General features: G+C 48.6%; 2 protein-coding genes and 1 long non-coding RNA gene across 7 annotated transcripts in view; 2 read left to right on the top strand and 1 right to left on the bottom strand.

The window, feature by feature from the left end:
* The window catches only part of LOC142585530 (brefeldin A-inhibited guanine nucleotide-exchange protein 3), a 100,401-nt gene extending 95,016 nt beyond the window's left edge, over nucleotides 1-5,385 (top strand). For all 3 annotated transcript variants that reach the window (XM_075696342.1, XM_075696341.1, XM_075696343.1), the window contains 2 exons: nucleotides 755-1,187; nucleotides 2,596-5,385. In XM_075696342.1, the coding sequence (XP_075552457.1) occupies nucleotides 755-1,187; nucleotides 2,596-2,847 (685 nt within the window). In that variant the 3' untranslated portion in view covers nucleotides 2,848-5,385. The remainder of the gene's footprint in view (nucleotides 1-754; nucleotides 1,188-2,595) is intronic.
* A 7,037-nt stretch (nucleotides 5,386-12,422) lies between these two features.
* The window catches only part of LOC142584410 (uncharacterized), a 207,149-nt gene continuing 198,333 nt past the window's right edge, over nucleotides 12,423-21,238 (top strand). For both annotated transcript variants that reach the window (XR_012828783.1, XR_012828784.1), the window contains exon 1: nucleotides 12,423-12,519. This is a non-coding gene — a long non-coding RNA (uncharacterized LOC142584410). The remainder of the gene's footprint in view (nucleotides 12,520-21,238) is intronic.
* The window catches only part of LOC142585529 (uncharacterized), a 38,277-nt gene continuing 30,902 nt past the window's right edge, over nucleotides 13,864-21,238 (bottom strand). Inside the window, exons 3-5 of one of the 2 annotated variants that reach the window (XM_075696339.1) lie at nucleotides 19,665-19,850; nucleotides 15,843-16,085; nucleotides 13,864-15,571 (exon numbers count right to left, since the gene is read on the bottom strand). In XM_075696339.1, coding sequence (XP_075552454.1) covers nucleotides 14,754-15,571; nucleotides 15,843-16,085; nucleotides 19,665-19,850 — 1,247 coding nt within the window. In that variant the 3' untranslated portion in view covers nucleotides 13,864-14,753. The remainder of the gene's footprint in view (nucleotides 15,572-15,842; nucleotides 16,086-19,664; nucleotides 19,851-21,238) is intronic. The other variant, XM_075696340.1, reaches the window with a different exon arrangement.

Below are 21,238 nucleotides of genomic sequence, written 5' to 3'. Positions count from 1 at the left end.
TCATTGCGCACCCGCCGACGTGGCTCGATTGCTGCGACGTTCTGCCGTGGATTAGATTCGAGGCCGCTCCGACCGCTTTGCCAACAGAGCGGAATGTACAGGCGCAAGATACTTCTCTACTAAGATTATGGGGTGCACATTAACGCTGCGGGGCGTCAAGCGCTCTGCGGAGCAAGGACTCAGTAAATACTGCAGCTGAACCGCAAAAGGGCATTTATTACACTTTCTGTGCAATAAGTAAGCTAAAAAATAGAATAGTTCCTCGAGCGAGTAATGTTCGACCATGCCCGACGCCGAAGCCGTTCGTGGCCGTAGTCTCGTAAACGGAGGCGCATTCTAGCGATCCGGAAGCCCTCCGCAGTTGGCTCCCTCGGAACGCGCGCTCGGTGCGCGAGCTTTGCCAACCCGCAGCCAGAGAGGAGGAAGTAAGCGCTCCTTGCGCCAGAGCGCCCACACTTTCAGTAGCGGTAGCATTCGAACACTGCGCCATCTCTCGTCGTACTACGCAGCTCCGACACCCGACTCCACCGCCGCGTGTGTGCTATGCGGGGAAGCCGGATGCTAAGACACGCGAAGGCCATGCGGAGGAAACGACATCAGGGGAGGCGTGAAAGTCAGCGTCTCCACAATACAATGTGGCCGGTATTCGTCCGGAGACCTCCCCCTACGGCGTCTCGCGTAGCCTGGATGTTGTTTTGGAGCATTAAGCCCCTGCTATCACTCACTAGAGGTAACTGCACCTCTCGTGCTGCAGGGCAGAGAGCGCCGGCTCCGCTGCGGGGTCCGAACCAGCGCCTCGCCATCCGATTCCACTACTGGCGACCGACTCGTCGTCAGACTCTTCCGAGCCCGAAATGGCGGCAGCGTCCGAGTCGGCGCTGCAGCCCGACCGCGTCTACTCGATCGTCACCGAGCGCGCCATCCAGTCCATGGTGTCCGAGTACAAGCGGCGCAAAACGAGGCACTCGATGCCGGCCCCCGTGCCCGCGGCGCCGCCGTCGACAGCAGGAAGCACCCTGCGCCACCAGAGGTCGTCAGTAAGCAGCGTCGTTAGCAAGAGGTCCTCCCTGTCGAAGGGCGCATCGATGGGCTCCGAAGAAGGCGCAGCGCTAGCCGACAGCGCCGGCACTTCGCCTCCCCCACTGCCTACAGAGGTGGAGAACCAGCGCAGGAGCTCCATACTCAAGGTGGGTCGACATTTGGAAGTGTCCTAATCTATAGGGCCGATTTCAGAGCGAGCCTGGAATTTTCCTTACTCTGTTTCTACCACGTTGCTTAGCTTATTGCAACGTTGGAATTCGGCTCTGCTCGTGGTCCGGTATCACTGACTAGTTAAAAAAGTAGAAACAAATAACAAATTTCACTCCACTCAGTACTTGAACTTGGATCCGCTACTTGTGGAATGGCTGTTCTCCCATGAATTTCATCGCACAGCTTGTAATGCATTGCTCAGATTGGCATAGGTAGTTCTGGCATCACCTCCAAACTTTTCAGTGGAGCATGTTGCTTCACACTATCAGAGCATTAAAGACATATATGGTCCTGAACATCATATTGTCGTGGTAACATCTAGCTAGCCCCATGATACTCAGGAACTCACACATGGGAAGCCTAGATCTTCATTGTGGGGCAGTGAACCATGCCAAAAATATTGGAGAAGGACGCAGCAAGAGTCTGTTTGATGTCAGGATGTGTAAGAAAAGTTTTTGAGAAGGTATGGAACTCAAAATATAGAGGTCTTATTATGATTGTTTGTTTTTGCCTGGAATTATACCAATGTCAATTTGTATTGAGGAGAATAATTCAGAATTATTGATAAAACCTCCAAAGTTCTTGGTACACTTACACTTTCTCACTGCTGAGAAGCTGTAGTTTTGGTTTCAGGATACAGGTCTGTTTTGTTACCTACATGCATGATAACCTGATGATTATACCAGGCTCTCCATTTTCAGACCCATGGTGTAAAGAAAATGTTGTTTATTAATTAACATTGGCATTTGCTAGATTGTGCTAGTGTGAACACTGTTCTAATGAAATAATATATGATTTCCTTGCTAATTTTAGAATTTGCTTGCTCAAACTTTATACAAAGTGGTTGCCTAAACACACCAGCAGCCACATATACAACATCACCGATGGATTTGCTGATAAATACAAGATGGGTTGAAATGTGGGCTGTTTCTCAGCTTGTATATGAGACTAAGACAGGATTAAGGAGTGATATAACCACACAGTTTTGGCCAACAATAAAGAGACAGCGTCTGCAGGTGAGGTATGTCCCTATTTATGCTCTAGATGTGGCACTGTCATTAAATGGTGGCAAATGACACACAAACGCTGCAACAGGGTTTCTGAAATTGTTGACATCTTTTCCCTCCAGATACTCCTGTTATACTTAATATCCAATTTTACTTTTGTGCATGCATAAAGGTATCAAGCAGGAAAAATGGGGCTCTTGATCAAACTTATTTGCAAAGAACTTTTATCTCAAGTGATACCAAAAATCTTTAATGTAAATTGCGATGTAACGAAACACATTTAAACTTCACGCTAATTTTGTTTCCTTTGCTTTTTCCTCTCATTCTTTTACTATAGGATGCAGAAGCCCACGTACAAGTCTGGTCCCAACTTGCCCAATCTGTTCTTGAACTTCACCTTTCTCTCTGCGAGGCTGAGTTCTTGGCCCTAGTTCCTGTTTTCTATGCAGGTGTTGAAGTGCTAATCAATTGTGGGCCTGCAGAGCCTGAGTTGAGGGCACTCACTGTGGACTGGCTGCATCGTGTGGCTCTCAGCTTAGGCTTCAGTGGCAGCCTGACATCTTCCAGCAGCTTGCGGCGACGCATCTAAATCATGGGAAACGAGCTTTGTGTGTTGGCGATCTCTATAATGTTGCCTAAATGTCGAGCCCAGCTTTATTGTTACTGAATTTTATCCACTGGCAGCACTTCTCAATAAGCCCTTAGCGATCCTTCATATCTTTTTTTAATATTTCTGCCAACATTGCTGCCTATAGCTCACTTTGTGGGACCATTTCGGCCTGCTTGATCTTAATTAGTTCTGCAGTATTGTAACGAGACAACAGTATGAAGCATTGCTATCTCATTATTTGTTTTAAGGTTACAGATACTTTCACAAGATTATGACTTTGCTCGTTTTGGCCGCAATGTGCTTGTCCTGCAGTTGATACTAGAAGCAGCTTGACTTAGTTTAATGTAAAACACACGTGTAAAAATTGTGTTTCCCTGTAATTTGAGGAAGATCACACAAGCTCCGTTCACATAACACACTTTGTTTATGCAGTAAACAAAGGTTCCAGCACATGACTTGCATGGTAATGGTTTTTAGGGGGGAAGATGAAGCAAATTCTATCTAGTTTGAGCATATATATTTCTTTGTACTGAATATAAAAAGATTACAAAAATAATGTTGATCGTCCCATGTTTGAATGCATACCAGGGAACAACAGTAAGCACATATATACAGAATATGAGTGTTGCAGCACAGAGGACTGTTCATATATATGGGATGGCTCTGCTCTCTCCCTCTACTTCTTACAATCACCTTTTCCTGTGATTGTTATTTGCATTTACTTTTTCGTTTGATTTCTTGTCACTGTTGGAACAGTCTGTCTTATCAGGTTGAGCATTCACTTATCATCTCTTTCTCTTCTGGCCGGTTTGTAGCACTATTTGTTGCAGAACACACCACCAAGAAACTAGTTTCATTACCTTAGTAGGCATTGATGTACCTCAGCATCAACTGACGCAAAGGACACCTTTATACGAAAGTCAAGTGCCATTCAGATTTCACCAGAGCTGAGCATATCCTTTCTTCTGCTTACACTGGGCCTAGTTAGTGGGCGCAATTATATTAAGTTAAAAACGTCACCAGCACCCAGTCAAGAGTTTGAGATGGTGTACTCTCACATCAGTTAATGTAGTACCTTGTGTAAGCAAGCATATTCAGAGTTTCTGAAGAATCTGTGCATTTAATTCCACTTTTGACTTGTTTGTATAAAATATAGGGAATGAGTTGAACAGTATACGTTTCAACCTTTGTAAAGTCATAAGGAAGATGCTGTCTGAAACTGTGCTGGTATAAAATTCATCATTGGCATATGAAAAACCTCTCAGTATTTGCATTTTCCTTCTGCAAGGCAAATCATTAGTGGTCATTTATTGCAATGGCTATGAGACTATCCTTAACTATATGTACAAATTCAGTACGAAATGCAAACCATTTCTGACAGTTCATAGTCTACTGTTGCACTGTTTGACTTGCTTTGATTTTGCATCACACATATTTCAATGAAGGTGTGCTGTTGCTGTGTGTTTGTGAGAATTCTTGCTATGTGCTGTAATGTTACATATTTTTATGAAAACAGAACATTAGTAATTAATCAAGTGCATACTTTTCTCAAGTCATGCTTTGTTTTGCATCTTTAAAATCTTTGTTTTGAATTTTCTTTCTGTGTGAGTTGTGATTGAATGTATGGTTTCTACTGACTCTTTAAGATTCAATTTCAGGAGGACAGGACAATCTATTAGTCCTTGTGGCATTTGCTTTCAAAACCAAAAGGCGAATATCTGTAAGTGACTTGAAGTTTTGTTGCCAGTTCTGTTATCAGTAATGGCTCTGCCATTATGGTTATGATGTTTCTGCAGTGGCAAACTTCACTTATAGTGACCACTTGTGGTTTCAGACTTTTTGAGGCTCTCTTGAGCTCTCAAGAGATCTCTCGTGCAGAGCTCCTTAAAGTTCTTGAGATCTGTGAAATAGCATTGAAATGCAATGCACTTAACTAAAAATTTATTTGCTTATTCTTTTGTGCAAGCCTTGGCTGCACAATTCTATACTAGACGACGACAACACGTTCAGGCCCTGTCCAACACCCTCGGGAATGAGCACACTCGGGAACGCTCATGAGCAGCAGCGGCGGCCTGTAGACACCGTGTCCATCACGGCCTGAGTGCCTAGCTCGTACTTCTATACTGTGACAGTGTGTTTAAGCAATGCAACATTCTTTCAATTCCTGGGTAAACTTTACACTTTTTGCTAATCTTCATGACATGCGTTCCAGGTGTATGAGCTATGAAGGTGCATTTCTTTTGAAAACTGTTTGTTGGATGTAAAATCTGTGTGTGTATGTCTTAGTATCATTTTTTTACCCTTTCTTATGGTCAGTGCATGGTTGGGTGCCAAAGGTCTTTATGTTCACACAGATGCTAAGCACAGTTCAAGGGAAATCGATATATATATATATATATTATACACACACAAATGTGTGTATGCCCGTGCAACTTGTCGACATCGCTAAGAACATTCAGGGTCAATGTGGAATCTCGAGCTGTTGTGTCTCATGTGATTAAACATCAAAGGAAATCATTTTTCTCTGTCTTCTTATTCTTTTTGTACTTATCATTCTTTTGCCACTTGATGTATGGACAACTCGCCATACACATTCCTAGACTGAGCTTACATTTCACAAATGTCGCAATAAGCCAAAATTATAAGCTCTGGGATTTAGGAATGTAATTAAAGCATTCAATGGCACAGCCATAAAATCAGAATAGGGCTGATTAGTATCAGATGCGGAATTATGGTAAAATATCGCTTACATGAAAGTTTAAAACGGAGCACTGTCGTTATCCTTTTCGATTTTATTTACAAGTGGAAGATTGGAACGGGCTTATGCTGTGGATAAGCTTGGCCCATATTTCGCGAGCTGTGGAGTGCAATTATGTTCAATGCTTTCTAAAATGCAAGCACGATTCGAAGGTACCCAATGTAGTCTAGAAAAGCGCAAGTAAAGCTGAGAGAATACATTCAGAATGCCAAAGGACTCAATGGAAAGCGTGCATCCAGCACCACCTGCCAGATGCAAATGGCGGAATGAAATGTACTGTACGACGTATTTCAATCACGAAAAAAAAAACTAATTTGATAAGTTTTAGGTTGCAAGCTTTCGATATACCTAACGGCCAACTGCAATGAGGCACCGCCGTCGGCGCTCCCGACGCCGTCATTTTGAAGACCATCTGGTTAACGCGACGCTGTTGCAAAAGCCCGCGTCGCCACCGACACACGAAGGGGAAAACATGGCGGGACCCCGACGCGGCAAAGCTTCCACGATATTACAGTGTACTAGACACTGTAACGATACTGCGGGCGGGATCTGTGTTTCCCCGCCCATGACGCGTAGGTTTCCTCTACAGGCAGGTACCCTAACGGCGCGCTGAGGGCAATACATATCCGGTGGTGTTACAGAGAACTGAGCTTCGCGCACGTCATTGAACACTCCTCTCTCATTGGTGAAAGCGCTCGCGGCGTCGCGTCTCTCTCGCTCACCTCCCTCGCTGCGGAAAGCACCAACTGTACGAAACTGACCAACAAGCTTGTCAGTTTTACGTGAAGCCGAAGCACTGAAAGAGAGAGCACTCTAGGTGTCTCAGGAGGCTGGCGTGATTAGCACGATTAGCAGGCCAGTAGCGTTGCAGGTGTCGGCACTCGATGGCGCACGTGATGGGATTAACGGACAACACGCAGACGCTGCTCGGCGCCGTCGGCGCTCTCGTCCCAGTTTGAACTTGGCTGAGCTTTAATTAAGGTATACGATTTACGGAAACAGGCGTATTCTGTTTTTGTACCTGGAGCAGCAGAGCTATCGCTCTAAATAGCTGCACCACCGTGACAGGCCTGTACCGCAGTAAGTGTAAGCGCGAGCTGGGTCTGAGGACGAAGAAGTCGCGTGGCGGAGAGCGCGAGCAGCGCGCGCACTGCCGAACATTCGAGACTCCATTTCAGCAGCGACGCCGCGCTCTGGAAGCACAGGTTGTACTCGAGACGCCTGTGGTTCCTGACGCTACCGTCGTGTTTGAAGCATTTCGACCGTGTTGCACTGCACGCCAACTCGGCGGCATCGGCGGCAGAATCGTGAGCGTCATGGAACCCGAGCTTCGGGCGCATGTCAACCTGCCGGTGGTGCCGATGGACCCATCGCCTCCTGTATTACAGGAGGCGCTGATCAACCGCGAGGGCCTGTACGTGATCATCGCCGCGCTGGGCGTCTCCAACCTGGGATTCGCCTGCGTCCTCACGTACTCCTTCGCCAGCTACAGCGGGCTGAAGCGGAACGCCGAAGAGGTGCGCAACTACGTCGTGGCACCCTCTGGCGCCGCCAAGGTGGCCGCTGACCAGCAGAAGAGCGGCGGTTTTACTAGGCAGCCTTCCGAAGCTGGTGGTTCTGGGATGAGTGACGCACTCTCGGCGACCGTTCTGCTGTATGCTGGGAACGAGATCAGCGAAGACCTGGAAAGACTGCGCGCAGAAGACCGGAACAGAAGCGACGCCTCTTCACGAAGCGCCAACGACCATTTCCCTGTGTTCGCCCGGCAGGAGACCTCGGCCGTCCGCAGCGATGGGAACGCTTCAAAACTGCGGTAGAGACGGCGACACATCTACAGTGGCCACAGCCAGGACGGTTGGCGCCGCGGCAGTCTACTCCATCATGGCCGTCAACGTGAGCCAGGTGTCAATGCTGAGCGATTTCGCCGAAGCTAATTGAGCAAGGCAGGCGAACAGTGGGAAGAGCTCAGGACTAAGGCTCTTGCTCTGAAGTGTATATATTTACGTCTAAATTGAAATGTAGGCAGGTAGAGAACTTGCATATTGACTATGACATAGTCCGAGATATGACTTGAGAGGGCAAAACATTCTCAATGCCTCTTCTCGGCATGGACGCGTGCACTTGAATAAACTCAGCGTGACGTTTGAGTTATTGGTCTTCTCATTTTTGGCATGCTGCCGTGTCGGGCGTCAACGGCTGCGTTGATGCGATGCCAGCAGACAACTGTTATAGGAAACGACCGTTCCTCTGGCCCGTCTTTTTGTGCGCATTCATTATTTTCCTATTTTTTATTGTTTTACTTGCCCATAAAACGTTGTTCGTTGTATTTTGTATTAACCCGTCGAATTCTATACGCGCGCAATTCGGCATAGCTCTCCTTGGCGCTTGCTTAACAATGTGGACTTATAGAGGAACTCTGTGGGATGCATTCGTTGGCACACTGACATCATTTGGACGCCGGCGCATGTTCAGAAAGCTTCTACAGCTTCGCTGATTGGCTGAAAATTCCGCCATTAGAGGCATGACAATATGGCGGAATTCGACACTCATGAATAGCACCCCTACTTCAATGGTTTTGGGAATGCCGGAGGAAATTCGCCAGATTTCTTCATCGTTACCGGAATGGTATATTCGACGATCTCCCGGCTCCCCCTGAGCAGACGGGCAGGCTCTAGCCCCTTCAACCCCTAAAGAGATTAGGCGAGGGAGGTGCTGAGGAGTTAGATCTATACGCCCAAAAAAAGAAAGTAATCCGCTCGTAACGAAATCTTACAGCGGCTCCGAATAGCCCTATATTCCGTTCCATACATAGCAGTCAACACTATGGATGCTAGAGAGACTTCTTGTGGCTTCGTTTGCACTTGGATATAGTTCGGTGTTTTTAGACCGCAATTGTGCGCAACTCGTTTTTATATAGGCTCAGTATTGAACGGAACAAGTTATAATCCTTAGAAACAAACACACTGTAGTGGTATACGGCTGCTAATGCGTTGTTTCAGATAATTCTTATTCTTGTTGTTCTTGCAACCCGTCGCGAGGAGCCTCACGTGCATGATCGCGCGAGCGAACGCTGTTGACGTGAGTGATGACGCGCGGAGTGATTTTTCTTGAATAAAAATTCTTGCGTAGCTTCCACAGCGTTGACTGCTATGTATAAAACGTAGTATAATGCCGAACAACTTTTCCTGTGGTTAGCTTTTGTGGTGACCAGTTGCACGATCGAGTACATTGACTAAATATGCCGGAGCACGTAACTTTTATTTGGCAGTAGCTGCATGTGACTGCCGATCAGCGATCGCTGCATTTTCCCATGAAAGCGCACTCTATAACGCTCAATGCGCACACCCGCTGGTTCTCGTTAAACGCATGCATTCGTTTCTTTAATCGATGCCACCGCACGAAGGAAACTCGAGCGTTTATGCAAGCATTGTGTGCAGATGCTGCAAATGTTTGTACCATTCGCACTGATGTCGAGCGTCGTAAGTGCGGCGACGCGTGCTCAAGACAATGCATGAAACAGAGTAGGGGACCGTGTTTAATTACTGCGGCTGCCAAACGGTGGCGTGCTCCATTTGATTAATAGCTTTTCTCGTGATGCATGGCCGCTACAAGAGGGGGCTGACTGTGTGCCCGTGCCGGCAAAGCTCGCAGAGCCGGCAAGAGAAGAAGCAAAAGCAAGATGGAAATGGAAGGAGGTGGTATAGGGAAATTGGGATCGCGATAGTACGCGGCTGTTGACATCCTTCCGCGTCTTACCGAGCTCCGTCTCACATCTCTGCATGCTTTCTACCACGCGTGTCGCTTGCACACGGAAAGCATACATTAGCTCGGATGTTTGAGACGGGTATAGTAAGCACAGAACAGGACAGCCATCTATAGGCTTGAACAGTCGTTTAACATGTCATTCCATATAATTTCAATTAAGCCTATACCGATATCCGCGACAGGTGTAAGCATGAACAGCTTATGACATCATAAGTCTACCACTGCTTTCAGTTAGCGAACACGCTCGAATCGTTGGTCAAACTATTTGTACGCGCTACTTGTTCTTGCAGAAACCATCGGTGATGACTGTCAATGTAATCGAATAGCCGCACGCTTCTAGAAAACTATTCGCTTTATTAAAGGAATGATGCGCTTGAAGGCGAATATTTGGATGCCGTCGTTGTTTAATTTGGCAATTCTGTTCGGAATAAAGCCATTAGCTAGCACATCTCTGTCGGTAGTATATAGGTGGTGTTAGGATCGGCCTGCAGCTATTTCAGCCCGCTGCACGTGTTCCGATCCAAGCGGGACGGTGGCGCACTTCAGAGAACTGCGGATAACCGGCAGCCACGTGGCGAGGGGTCAGCTCAGGGGAGTTCTCGAGGGGAGGTAATTGGCGGAACCTCCCCATGCGCTTTTCGAGACACCAGACAATGTGCTACCCGAGCGAGCCACCCGGGACGGCTCCGAGTTCGACGAAGCAGGCTTTGTGCGCAACACGACAGCGCCGCCCTGTTCTGCTATGAGGGAGGGAGTTGCCGCGGGAACGCCGACGAGGGCTCCTTCCCACGCGCCGACCAAGACGCAAGACAATGTGCTACCCGGGCGCGCTACTCGGACGGCTCAGAGTTCTACGAAGCCCCTCTGACGTCGGCTCCGGATCATTGCACCTATGTGTGTGCGTGTGTGTGAGCCCTCCTCCTCCTCCAAGTCGAGAGCCCGCCTCCTCCAAAAGGGCGGGTCATCTACAATGACATCGAGCGGAGTGCTTATAAGCAGCGATTGTCGGATGCTAGAGTGTGCTCGTCGTCGTGCTCGTTGTCGTGCTTGAAATGTACTCGTGAGCTGTGTGCTCGTAAGCTGTTTGCTGTATGCTCGTCTTGCGGGCTCCATTTGGGAGTCACGCTAGACTGTCGATGTATCTCATGTTCAACTGTAAATAACATGTAAATAAATCCTGCTCTCCTAAGTCCCGACGAAGAGTCAAGCTCCTTCCTACAGCTACGACTGCCAAATCTTACATCTGAATGGCAGCGGTGAGATCGGCCTACAGCTCGTAGATCGTCCGGCAACTCTAACAAATGGTGGCAGCGGCGAGATCGTCCGACGAATCTAATAGTGGGTAGCAAGTGCGTCTCAAAGAGCTGCTGTGGCTTTTGACGACAAAGGTGCCCTGAAATACAAACAACGCTTTGGCATCGTGCATCCTTGTTAACCTCTGATGACAAAGGTCAAGAGGGGAAGAGAAAATTTTGAAATACGCGTGAACAGAGTACAGTGTAATAGTGTTCAAGTGGCAGAAACCAGTGGTCACCAAACAGCCTTTACTGTTCTGCTTGTTTCTTCTGCTTTGTTTATATTGAGTGTGTTGTCTTGCATGCAGGATACATTGTATAGTCATTTGTATGCACTTGAACTGATACATACCTCTCGGTTGTACGTTTGCCTATGATGAATAATAATATGTTTTTTTTTTATAATTCAAACTCGGTTATGCAAGAGCACGCGCCTTTTGTATCAGCGATGAAAATCCGACCACCAGCCACAGACCACGGAAACCGCGAATGAGCCTGAGAAAGCCATTAACCCTAAAACACCTGCCATTGATCTGACATTGTACGGCAGGTATAGACTGAACGGCCCTGCATGCTCAGTGCGGTTGCACTTCAGCTCGGAGCGCTCAGTATTTTTTACAAATGACCAGTTTGGTGAAGGCGCTGCCATATTTGACGGCGGAACGCTCCATGTGCTGGGTTCTGTTAGGGATATAGCGAATGAAACGTTTCTTCTTTCTCGTCACGTCCGCAGCCAATGACTGCCTTGTTCATCTCCTTCACGTTCGACAGTCTGTTCTTTTCATAGAAAAAAAGAAAACTCAGTGGTGATTCAGCGGTAAATGCGAGAGAAGTGCGTGAGCATTATGTCGCACCTCTTAGAGGTCCCGGATCGATTATTTAAACCGCGTTCACCACATTGCAATGTGTTGTTCAGGGCGAAGTGTAACTGATCCTGGTCAGGAGCAGATCGCCGTCAGTTGCATTATATATACCACCTGACCTTCCCACACTTCACACTGATACACTTTTTTTTCCACTTTGACATTCCTTATGCCAACGCATTAAAAAATTAAGATGTGATGCAAATGCTTCTGCGCCGAGTTTTTAATTACTCCGCAGTTATGAGTGAAAAATGTAAAATTTACAGAGCATCATCCTATTGCCTTGACTTTCCTACAGTTCAGACTTCAGCGCGGTAAAACAAGGATATATAACTCGGACACATTTATCGGCACTCTACCAAAATTCAGGATTTAGAGGGTACAGCGCTGCTTGGTCTGCAGTGGCTAAGCACCTCGGCAAGTAGGCACAGTTCTTTCGAAGAATGATCGATAATTTACGGAACGATTGATGATTTACTTTCGTAACAGTAGAATTGGCTCCGCTTTGTTCTTAGCTTGCCCCAGAACTGGCGTCGGGGGTGGTTCGATAGTTGCAGTTCATGCCTTACTGGAAGCGATAGTGCGCTGATGCTTAATCACCGTCGTCGTCTTCATTCCGATAACGTTACCGCGGCCTTCTTTTCCTATGTCTAGCCAGACCGACTCCACCTCACTTGTTCATCGTCGTTGCCGTTCTTGCATTTACATTGGTTGTTATGCTATCCCAGCGTTCAGCAACGCAGTAACCGTTGCTGCAAGTTGCTGCTTCAGTTTAGTCTTCGTCGTTTGTGTTATTTCTGGGACATGTACGGCGCGTTCCGCAAGCGACGCATTCTGTTACTGGTGAGCACTTTGTTACGACGCCGGGTCACGGAACAGCGTCCTATTTACGATGTGCGTTGATGTGCGGAATTGTCTTCTTTATGAGCCAGTCAAAGTCGTCGATGTGCCGTTATAAGCCAAAAACATGGTGAGCAGATTTCGTCGTCATTTCCTTACCGTAGCCCTGCGGTTCTATATTGGTGTCTTAATACACCCACAAGCTTGCAGTGTTCAGGGCGCGAAGTGAGACGCTGTACTCGGAGCTTGTGAATGCCGGTGCTTCCGTCATTTCTGAGTGCTGGAGGCACCATGCTGATTACTTGTACACGATGAAGGCGTGAGCCTTTGTGAAGGCATTGTGACTGAATTTAGTGCCCCAGCAATCAGCCAGCGTCAAGACACGGCAAGACACGTTTGTCTAGTTAGTGCGTATGATCCGCAGTAATATTAGGTATGTTGTGCTTCAGAGCCCCTTGACGGGGGGCGCGCTTTGTCAAAAAAGATGGGAGAGGGAGTGAGATGTGATTACTGGAACTGCCAACTAAAGCATTTTATTGTGTCGCTTGCCTTGGTCATTTGCTAATCCGTGGTTCCGTTTACTTCTTGTGTGTGTATATTAGCCGCGTTTACATGAATGCGATAGTATAGCGTATCACATTTCTTGCCGCAGCGCAGCAGTACAATACCGTGTGTCACAACTAACGTTAGCGGAGCCAGCTGCTCAACGAAAAAGAAAGAAAAAACGAGCAATAAAAGCGGTGCAGGATACAACTATAAAACCTACCTTGTTCGGTTGTCGCGGCTCTAACGACCGAACATCGCAGGTCTTGTGATTGTATCTCGCGCCGTGTTTTCTAAATATTTTAATTTTTTCGTTGAACAGTATGGCTAACGTTAGCTGATACGCGACATCGTTTACGTGTGGAGCATCCCCCTCGCGCATCTCCGCCCGAAACAAGCCGAAACCAGTTTCTGGCGAGTGCCTTTCGCCGTTGAATGGGGAAGAGTCACATGACAGCAGTCTGTTTTCACTCTCCCCCTCGGCGTGATACGTCAACGTTTGCATGCACCACTTGAGTCGACTTTTCCGTCTCAATATTAGCATCTCCTCGCGCATTGATTAGATTCGTCTGCCTAGACCACTGCCGCCGTTTACATGGATGCGATGCGCTAAAAGTACGATGCGTTGCGCCATTGTCGCATTCATGTAAACGCTGCTGTTGTGTTTAGCGCCTATACTATGTACACGTTGGATACATACCGTGTACAGCGCATGAACTGATGTTGCGCCCTTGACTCAGATCCGCGTGCTAGCAAAACGTGGCGCATGACTTACAGCTGCTTATCCTACACAAGTCATGGCCCTGTTTCTTCAAAGAGCAGGCCGTCATTCTTTCGCATGCACAGATCTCTTGCATATTTTGCTGTACGGTGCTTATCAGTGAAAGTTGCAGGGAAAAAAAAGGAAACAAAGAAAGAATAATACGCTGAGAGCACATAACAGTGACAGACGTGGTCTGTTTTATTGCATGTCAGTATTACCTCCAAGGGTGGGATGCTACATGACAGATACGCAAGTCTTTGGATTCAGGTGAATATACTATGTACAGCATAGTTTGACTCAGGATGACGCGACACAGCGTTGTTGAACATTTCGGTTTCGATAGATCAACTTGGGCGCGGGCGGATCTTCTGAGAAGAGGTGCGTTTTATACGCGAAGGTCCAGCTCTGCGACTATTGGGTTTTTCGCAGACTACTAGTACACCAGGTCGAAACGTAGACATCTCACACTGACGTTACGATAGAGTGCTTTTTGCGTTTTCTCTTGCAGAAGGCGCCAAGGGAGCACACACATATTGGAGCACGACGTAAGCGGTCGAGGTGTCCAAGCACATATAACTGTATTTCGAGGTTGTGCATTATTGATAGTAAGGATGGTTCAGGAGCCCTTTGCACGATGTCCTACTCATTCACTATCCCCTGCACTATGCGCGCATGTTTGCTGTCAATACAGCGATTCTTCGGTCACAGAAGGCCCCTTGTCTGCTTCTTAGCCCATATGCTCGCAATCGCGCATATCGTTCGTGATGGCATCTTGTCGAGAAGAGCCTCAATTTGGGTCACGTTTGCCTAGTGATCAGCGCGCGAGGACCGTGGCCTTTGTAGGGCCCCACTGTATTCCATGTGACTAAGCACGGGTTCTCTCAGTTCCTCCCACCATTGGTGGCCGCATCGTGACACTTCGACGGTGAATTAGTCGTCGCCTTGTGACCCCTGAGCGTGGGCCTAGGTTACCGCAGCACTCACAGTTCCAAAAATAAATAACGTTCGACACGTGCTCTCACGCACACACGGACATCATCAGTACTGCTCGGCTGTGTTCAGTACGGCCTCCAAACGCTGTGGTGGTCTCCCGGCGTCCGTAACGAATCCAGCACCGATCCTGCGAGCGACGGGGTCTGTGGCACGACGACATCGTCCGCCGCGTGTTGCGGCTGCTGCTGTTGCGGCGCCAGTGACTGCAGCTGGTGTTGCTGCGCCCTGATGCTTGCCGCGTCCGCGTGAACGAGCGCGTTGTCCGGCCTCTGCTGTTGCGTCTGCTGCGTCGTCGTCGTCGTCGTACCGAGTCCTGCCGCGTCGATGACACACTTCAGGTCGTTGCCCAGGAACTGGAAGGACGGGTGGGACATCGATCCGTACAGCTGCGGGTAGAGCAGCGACGGCGGCATCACCGGAGGGCTCAGGTACACGCCCGTAGTCGTGTGCGGCTGCGTCGTGGTCGATGACGTGCCCGTCGACGTGCCGTTGCTACCGTAGTAGGAGTGCGTGGGTAGGAACCCGCCATAGTTGGCTGGATTGGGCAGGAAGTCGAGGCTCGAAGAGGAAGGCGACGAGCTCGAGCTGCCGCCGCCTCCTCCGTTGCCGTTGCTGCTACCCAGCAGCAGGGACGGCGGCGACTTGTTGACGCGCGGAGGCGTGAGGAGTGAGTCCGAGTGTTGGCTCTGCAGCGCGTTGCCTCCGGACAGGGCGTTGACGTCGAGCGTCAGCGACCGCGTGCTGGAGAGCGGCGAGTCGGAGGAAGGCGTCGAGGCTGTGCCTAGGAGCGTGGACGGCACGGCCGCGGCCCCCGAGTGGCTGCCGATCGTATCCACGGGACAGGAGCCGAGGCTCGCCGGAGAGTGGCTGCTGTCCAGGAGCGCTGCGAACAGGAGAAGGCGGGGGAACGCTCGGTTGAGAATTCGAGACGCCGAAGAACTAGGACTTCTGACGTTGGTGTATAGCAGCACATTTGTGTGCGCGTAGTCTGTTTATCAGAGACAAAGGAACATCGCCGTGGTTTACCAGTTTGGTGATGCGTGGTGATGTCTCTTCGCTACTTGGTAAAACCCGCTATGTGCAGCACTCATTTCAGGCCCCCAATGCAGAAAAAGGACGCTCGGCTAAAACGAAGGTTCATAGCATGCACTTACTGTTGTGCAGAGATAGCCCCGCAACGTTGTCGGATGCTGCGACGGCGGCCAAGGAGGAGACGTTAGCCGCGAGCGAAGTGGCCACCGCGGCGCTGGCGTCCAGCGAGTAGCTGACTGGCACGGGCGCAGTGCTGAAGCCACCGGTGGCCGTGGCTGGAGCGAGGTATGGGTTGTAGTGAGGGTAAGCCGCGCCCCAGTGAGCGTCGGCGGCGCTCAATTGCTGCAGCGCTGCCTGCGCCAGCTCTGAGAAATCAAGAAGAGATGGGAAGAAAATGAGGTGCAAGTCACGTGGGCAGTTAGTGACAGCAACCGTATACACTTGGGGTGTCATAAAGCTACAAGAAACATGAAAGGATGAAATAACTTTTACTAGTAAACTGATGCTTGATTTGTTTTGTTGCCGGCCTACAGAGATTTCCTTCTATCTATAGATTAGTCTCATCTTTCTTCAGTCTTGTCACCATTATTATTACTAAAGCAATTTTCTTTTTGCGTCAGCACATTATTCTACGACGAGCTCGTTGTATCACAGTGACCTAGCGAACGCCTTATGAAGCATGAATTACCAATTACATTCTTGCTAAAACTAGCGTAACGGGGTGTCTCTTGCTGCAGAGCTAGGTCACTAGCGTCTCTGGCATCCAAACGCCATTCTCTCCTGTGCATTGGTCGCTCCAAAAGCGATTCTTTGAGTATATATATATATATATATATATATATGTGTGTGTGTGTGCGCGTGTGTGTGTGTGTAATTATTACTCAAACTCTTGCCTTTGCTTCTGAGTTGTTGATAAATTCGACTTCGCCTGCCATCTGCTAGCCGCCTGCTTAACTCAGATGGTAGAGCGGCTGCCCCGGAAAGGCGGTGGTCCCGGGTTCGAGGCCCGGACCAGGACGAATTTTTCTTCAACTGCAAAGCTTTTCTTTTGAGGAACCCGTATGGGTTTTCTTCGTAGCGCTTAGCTACGTTTGAGTGGATGTCTCATTTTCCCCTCATATATATATATATATATATATATATATATATATATATATATATATATATATATATATATATATATATATATATATATATATATATATATATCGCAACTCTTTCTTTTTTTCATTTGTTTTTTTTTTGTTTTTTTGCTAGCACGACACGCGTATCATTAAACCGTCAAGCTATAGTGTTCTTCCGATTTTCCTCGAACGTATCGAAGGTGTCGTGGCCTTGCCCGACTGCGATCGCGAGTCTCACTTTGCCGTGCTTCAGAGATGGATGAGAAAAGAGAAGTAACGATCTCATCGTCGGTACTTATCGTTCATCATCATTTTCTTTTTCACAGTTTTGTATTTCAACTGTATGCTACACGACCATCGGAAGAAACGGTTCATTTTCGCGAGACCGTAATAGAGACCAATACGGGGAGCCACTTTCTGACCCACGACAAAGCACACGAAGAAAGCCAACGGGAGTCAAAGCGCGGGTCCGTCCCCGACGTATTGACTAAAGCGTCAAGGGCCGAGCGCATCTACCCTGTTTGCCGTGCGGATTGCTACCGAAGACCCGAGGAAACATTGTTGACCCGAAGCTATCCCCCTCCTCGAGGCATCGGGGGCGGAAGCGACCGTGCAAGCGGCTGCAGCGGCTGGCGCGACGGCCGCACTGCCTGCTCCGCAAGGATAAGGTTATTACACCGACATCTCTTCGCTCGGGGCGCAGAGGAACAATCGGCTCTGACTCGGGGTCCCCCTTCGTGTCTCGGAGTCTGGACCGCGCGATGAGTGCGCCCGTATGTCTTGAGACGCGAGACTTGTTTACGCTCGGGTCTTAAACGTACAGCGTGAGGGGGGTAATCTGGCGGTCTTGACGAATGGATCGTAAGGGCAGACGGATTGCCACAGGTTATCCCCGTTATGGCCATAGTCGCGGAAGTTAGTGGCGAACGTGCTACACGGCTGGGATTGTGTAGAGCCGCGTATATATACCTGGTGCGCCGCTTCCTTAAAGGTGCTTGACGCGCGCGCTATTCTATGCAGCCCCATAAGGGAGCAGTTTTTAGAGCGACTCAAGTATACAGGACGTCCGCGTGGCTTTGGGCTCAATCCGACTCCGTTTGTGACGACTTTTACGAGGTGACGTTTGACGCCGTGAACCTTTTACGACACTGCGCCTCTTGATGCTCTCTCAAAGAATAACTCTTTTGTCATGAATACTACGTGAAAAGTGCGTAGTGCTACATTTTGCATTGCAGTTCCAAACTTTGAGCCGCGAGTATTTTGTCCGTAGCGTCGCAAGGTAGTGTGCTAAAATTTCTAGTGCGGATATCTCGTTTTACCGTATATATATATACGGCCGAAGGGAAAATCGACCATTACAATACGCTCGAGATTCGGCTTGTCCCCACTTTTGCACAGCCGGCAGGAACCGCCTGACGACCTTTTGTGTTCGCGGCTGTAATGTGCTGTGCTTTGCGCGTCACCTTGGCAAACACGCGAGGTTTGAGGAACCTGGATCGGAGGCGTCCCGCTTAGCCAATCTGACTCATTGTTATGCGCCATTGCTCTGAGCGCAGAACCGGTCTTTATTCATGATCGATTTCTGCCTCTTCTTTTTTTGCTGGCCCCGTTTTTTATTGTTGCACTGGGCTGTTGGCAGGCCTGTCGGAAGGGCTCTCTTTAACAATCCATGCAGATGCGGCGGCAGCGTGGTACAGCTTCCTCACAGCGACCCTAATTATCATCCAAATTGAATTTCTCGTTCTTTCTTATTTGCTCACGCTGACGGTGTCCTTCTGTTCGTTCGTTGGTTTCCACTTTTTTTTAATTTTTTTTTCGCTTGTTGTTCTGCAAAGTTCATTTTATCGCGTCGGTGCAGCTCGCTCATCTCATTTTGCTGGATGAAAGCCTTCGCCGTGCTCTAATTTAAAATATGTGAATTCATTTCAAATGCTGTCTCATCGCAGACGGTTACCGGCGACCCCGCGTAATATGTCCGGTTATTGCTCAGCCATACAGTTTTTCTGACGTGCAGCTATATAATAAGACCTTAAACTTCCTAAATAGGCAGTGATTCCACAGAAAATTCCTATCTCGGTTTTTCTCGTATGAATATGGTTCTATTGACTTTAACAGTCGCGGTGTGTGCGCAGTTGTGGGAAAAGTTGTGCTCGAAAAAGTTTGCATTAGGCGTCGAATCTCCCGTCATGATCATGTTGACGCATTCTGGATTGCTATGAAATAGCGCAGCCCAACGCAAGCGTGTCGTCTTGCCGTGCTTAGAGCTACCGCACGAGCATATACAGTAACTCTATAGCCTTGTTCGTGTCAATACGGCATCTAGCACCATTGGGCGATATCAACGGAGCACGCGATGGCTATTCGCAGAAGACCACGAATCGAGGCTTCGAGTTACTCAAAACGTTAACATGCGTATTTACATACTCCGTCGATAGGTTGCCGAAACACATCAACTGAATTTTTGGTGTTCAGATACATAAACGTAGAGCTTAAGGAAAACCCACAAACCATATACTTCTAATAAGCCCGGAATTATGACTTTGTTGTTATTGTTATTATTATTGTCGTTATTATTATTATTATTATTCGAGAGTTTTGTCACAATGAATATTTAGTAGAAGAAATGAGCGAACGGCGAGCAACATGAGCAAACAATGGGCAACAGTGAGTTTCCGCATTTGTTGTCCATTATCGATCGGGTACATAGTCCCCCGGAGGCTTGACTTTTACCTCCCTGAGCATCTTGTTCATGCATTCGCTCATGCATCATGTTCATGCATCCTTCACTGTCACGTTCACGTCGCCGTTGTAGACACTGACCGTGGTGCGATCCAGCGCCGGGTATCCTCCGTGGTATGTCCAACGCCCACTGCTCCGCCGTCTTGCGACGCAGGTGGTCCCACTCCCGCAGAGGGTCCAGGAAAGGGGGCCGCTGGCCAAATGCGGTGGCGAATGCGCGGAATTGCTGCTGTTGGCCTGAGCAGGGGGACAGAAGGAGCAGAGCCCCTTAAAACACACACGTTGCTAAATTGGTACATTTAAAACGACGGCCAGCGACTATAGACTATGCTTGCTCTTAAGAACTTCCTTAGAAGTTACTCGAAAGTTCCTCTTAAGAACAACATTAGGGAACTGGCATATTGTGCGCGTGTTTAATGAACTATGACAGGCAGCAAGACGGCTCGTACGTCATGGGCGTGGAGTCGAATCGCGTTTGGCAATAAATGTGCGTTTTCTGCTCTGGTAACTTGTTCTGCCAAGGAATCATAAAGACGAAGAACGTGATGATGGTATTGTGTACATTGCGCTGTGCGGAAAAATTGCACTAAAAGAAGAGAGTTGTTCTCCAGCAATTTCTTCACTCAGCGCAACGTTCATATTGCATAACGAACTGCGCCAGCAGTCACTTGAACGTGCTACAATAATGGCACCTGCAAAACCCGTCTTAAAATTTCGGACAAGTATCCTAAATAGCTGTCGCCTTAATAAAGTGTTACTCTAATACCGGTCTCACAAGCTGCACTTTCGATCGCGATTAGCTTCCTTGCGCATGCTGCGGAAGGGAGCCAATCGCTGTCGAGAACTCTGATCCCGATCGGGCTCGATGGACATCGAGAATGCGCCATGTGACACGTGTATTATTAATAGGCCAGCAACAGCGCACCCCTGGTAACAGAAGCGCGTTGTTGATAAACAAGGCCGTGATTGAGAAACGACTTTCTTTTCCCTTTCACGGCGGCCTCCTGACACGCGTGCTATCATTCTCCGGAGGGACCCAGCCGAAGGTTATGTCCACAGTTGTCGCAATGTTGCACCGCGTCTCCCATCACGGGGAGGGCAAGATGCCACGCCACGCGTGTTCTGCAAGTCTTTCACTTGCTCGATGGCGCCAACCGACACAGTGCAACTCTTGGCAACACGCAAACACACCGCCCCTGCTTGCGAACCCAGTCCTTGAAGCTAAGTGTCCTGCGAAGCCCGTGCATTCAAAAGCAACGCAGATAGCGAAGCCGACCAAGCTCCTCCGCGGTTGGGGATCTGTTAGGCTCGAGCCAAGACGTATATATATATATATACGCTTGTGCTTTTGAGAGGGGGCAGAGAGAGAAACAGAGAGAGAGAGAGAGAGATTGAGCGCGTGGCACTGGAGATAGCCCAGTTTCCGTGCGGGATCGGAGGTGACGACGAAAGCCACGATGCGTGTTTGTTCTTGCGGTGTACCGGTCTGCGGCTTGAGATCTGAGCTACGCGGCCGATAAACAAAGAAGATTCTGCTTTTTTCTTTCCTTTGTCTTATCCTTATCTCTAGGTGCGCCTCCAAGTGCCCGCGAAGATGTGGCACAGCAGTAGGTCCCTGTAATATACCGGAGGACATGTCTATACCGTGAGCAACC

Source organism: Dermacentor variabilis, chromosome 6, assembly GCF_050947875.1.
Source record: "Dermacentor variabilis isolate Ectoservices chromosome 6, ASM5094787v1, whole genome shotgun sequence".
Lineage (NCBI taxonomy): Eukaryota > Metazoa > Arthropoda > Arachnida > Ixodida > Ixodidae > Dermacentor > Dermacentor variabilis.
The sequence above is the reverse complement of the archived record's forward strand: the minus strand, read 5'-3'. Positions and strand labels throughout refer to the sequence as shown.